At 43.8% G+C, this 1,372-nt stretch overlaps 1 protein-coding gene across 1 annotated transcript; it reads right to left on the bottom strand.

The window, feature by feature from the left end:
• Nucleotides 1–349: 349 nt before the first annotated feature.
• LOC112756763 (uncharacterized) lies at nucleotides 350–926 on the bottom strand. Its single transcript, XM_025805384.1, has 2 exons — nucleotides 677–926; nucleotides 350–576 (listed from the first exon to the last, which is right to left on the bottom strand). Exons 1-2 carry the CDS (start codon nucleotides 924–926, stop codon nucleotides 350–352), a joined length of 477 nt encoding a protein of 158 aa, XP_025661169.1.
• Between the last annotated feature and the right edge of the window lie 446 nt (nucleotides 927–1,372).

Below are 1,372 nucleotides of genomic sequence, written 5' to 3'. Positions count from 1 at the left end.
TTACTAGATTGTATTTCGATGGAGCAACAATTATTGGGTTATGAAGATGAGATGTATAGATTGGATCACGCTGAGCACATTGCTGGGAGGCTTGATCGAGTGGTATAATTTTTGCACACCTTTATTTTATTGTATTTATAAGCAGTAAACTTGCTATTATATTTCTTCACCATCCCCTATATGGTTGAGTTCGAACACGATTGGTCACTTGCCTCGACATTGATAGAGAAGTAGAGGCCTGAGTCCCATACCTTTCATCTACCGTGCGGGGAGATGATTATCACCCTGCAGGACATGGGCTATCAGTTGGGACTCAGGATTGACGGTCATCCTGTAAGTGGATGCATAGCTAGGTGGGATCAGCACCATCAGGATTGACGGTCATCCTGAGAATGTTTGCATTGCCGTCTTGCGCTATGGCCATCAACAAAGTTTCACCATATTTACCATATAAGTGGGTACCATCAATGGAGATCAGTGGCTTGCAATGCTTGAAGGCCTCAACACATGGTGAAAACATCCACAAGACCCGATGAAACATCACAATGTCGTTGGAGGTAGGCCAGGGCTGTGTCACTAGTTGCACCCAAGTACCTAAATAGACATACATTAGTGGGCTTCTTGTACACGGCTGAATTATTTAATAGCAAATAACTAAACATGAAATAAATCTTACCTGGCAAGTACATCTGCATAGCGAATAACCAATGAGAAAGCTCATTGTATGACTCCTCCCAATCGCCATATACTCTAGCGATGACTCTCTGTTTTGCAAGCCAAACCTTTCTATAGAACGCCTTGTAACCAAAGTGATTCTCTACACCTCCTTGTAGAACCCTGATGCTGATTGTTGGATTGGCCTTGACCATCGTGAAAATATGTTGCGCAATCACCTTCGAATCCAACCTACGATGATCTTGCCCCATCGAAGTTTGCATGCAAGTATGAGGACCAGTGTATCTCCTAACCTCCTACCTTTCTTGCTTTTGGCGATATGATATGAGTATGCTCCAATTACAACCGGGTCCGAACTGGATACATCGTGCATTGTACCTCAAATGGTCACTCTCTACTATTTTGTACTCCACAGCTCTCCTAATGATGTACTACTTAACTGCCAACATGACTTCTTTCTTGTTCCCAAATTGTTGTCCGACCTCAAACTCGTTTCTTGGGTCTTCTTCAGGACCTCCCTGGGTAAACGACCAATCCAAAGTCATTGCATCGATATTCAACCTCGTGAAATGATCTGGCCGGTCATATGGTCGAGAAATGGCAGGCTATGTCAAAGCAATTTGTGTGTCACCGTAGTAGTTCCTCTCCTCTTCCTCGTCACCATCATCAGGGATTTCGGGTGGTTCTTCGTCAGCAT

This window comes from Arachis hypogaea, chromosome 16 (assembly GCF_003086295.3).
Source record: "Arachis hypogaea cultivar Tifrunner chromosome 16, arahy.Tifrunner.gnm2.J5K5, whole genome shotgun sequence".
NCBI classification, from domain to species: Eukaryota; Viridiplantae; Streptophyta; class Magnoliopsida; order Fabales; family Fabaceae; genus Arachis; species Arachis hypogaea.
This window is presented reverse-complemented; position numbering and strand designations above follow the sequence as displayed.

Coding starts and splice junctions, on each gene's coding strand:
- LOC112756763 (XM_025805384.1), bottom strand. CDS start 926: ATGGGGCAAGATCATCGTAGGTTGGATTCGAAGGTGATTGCGCAACAT. Junction 577..676: donor TATGCAGATGTACTTGCCAG/GTAAGATTTATT, acceptor GGGTGCAACTAG/TGACACAGCCCTGGCCTACC.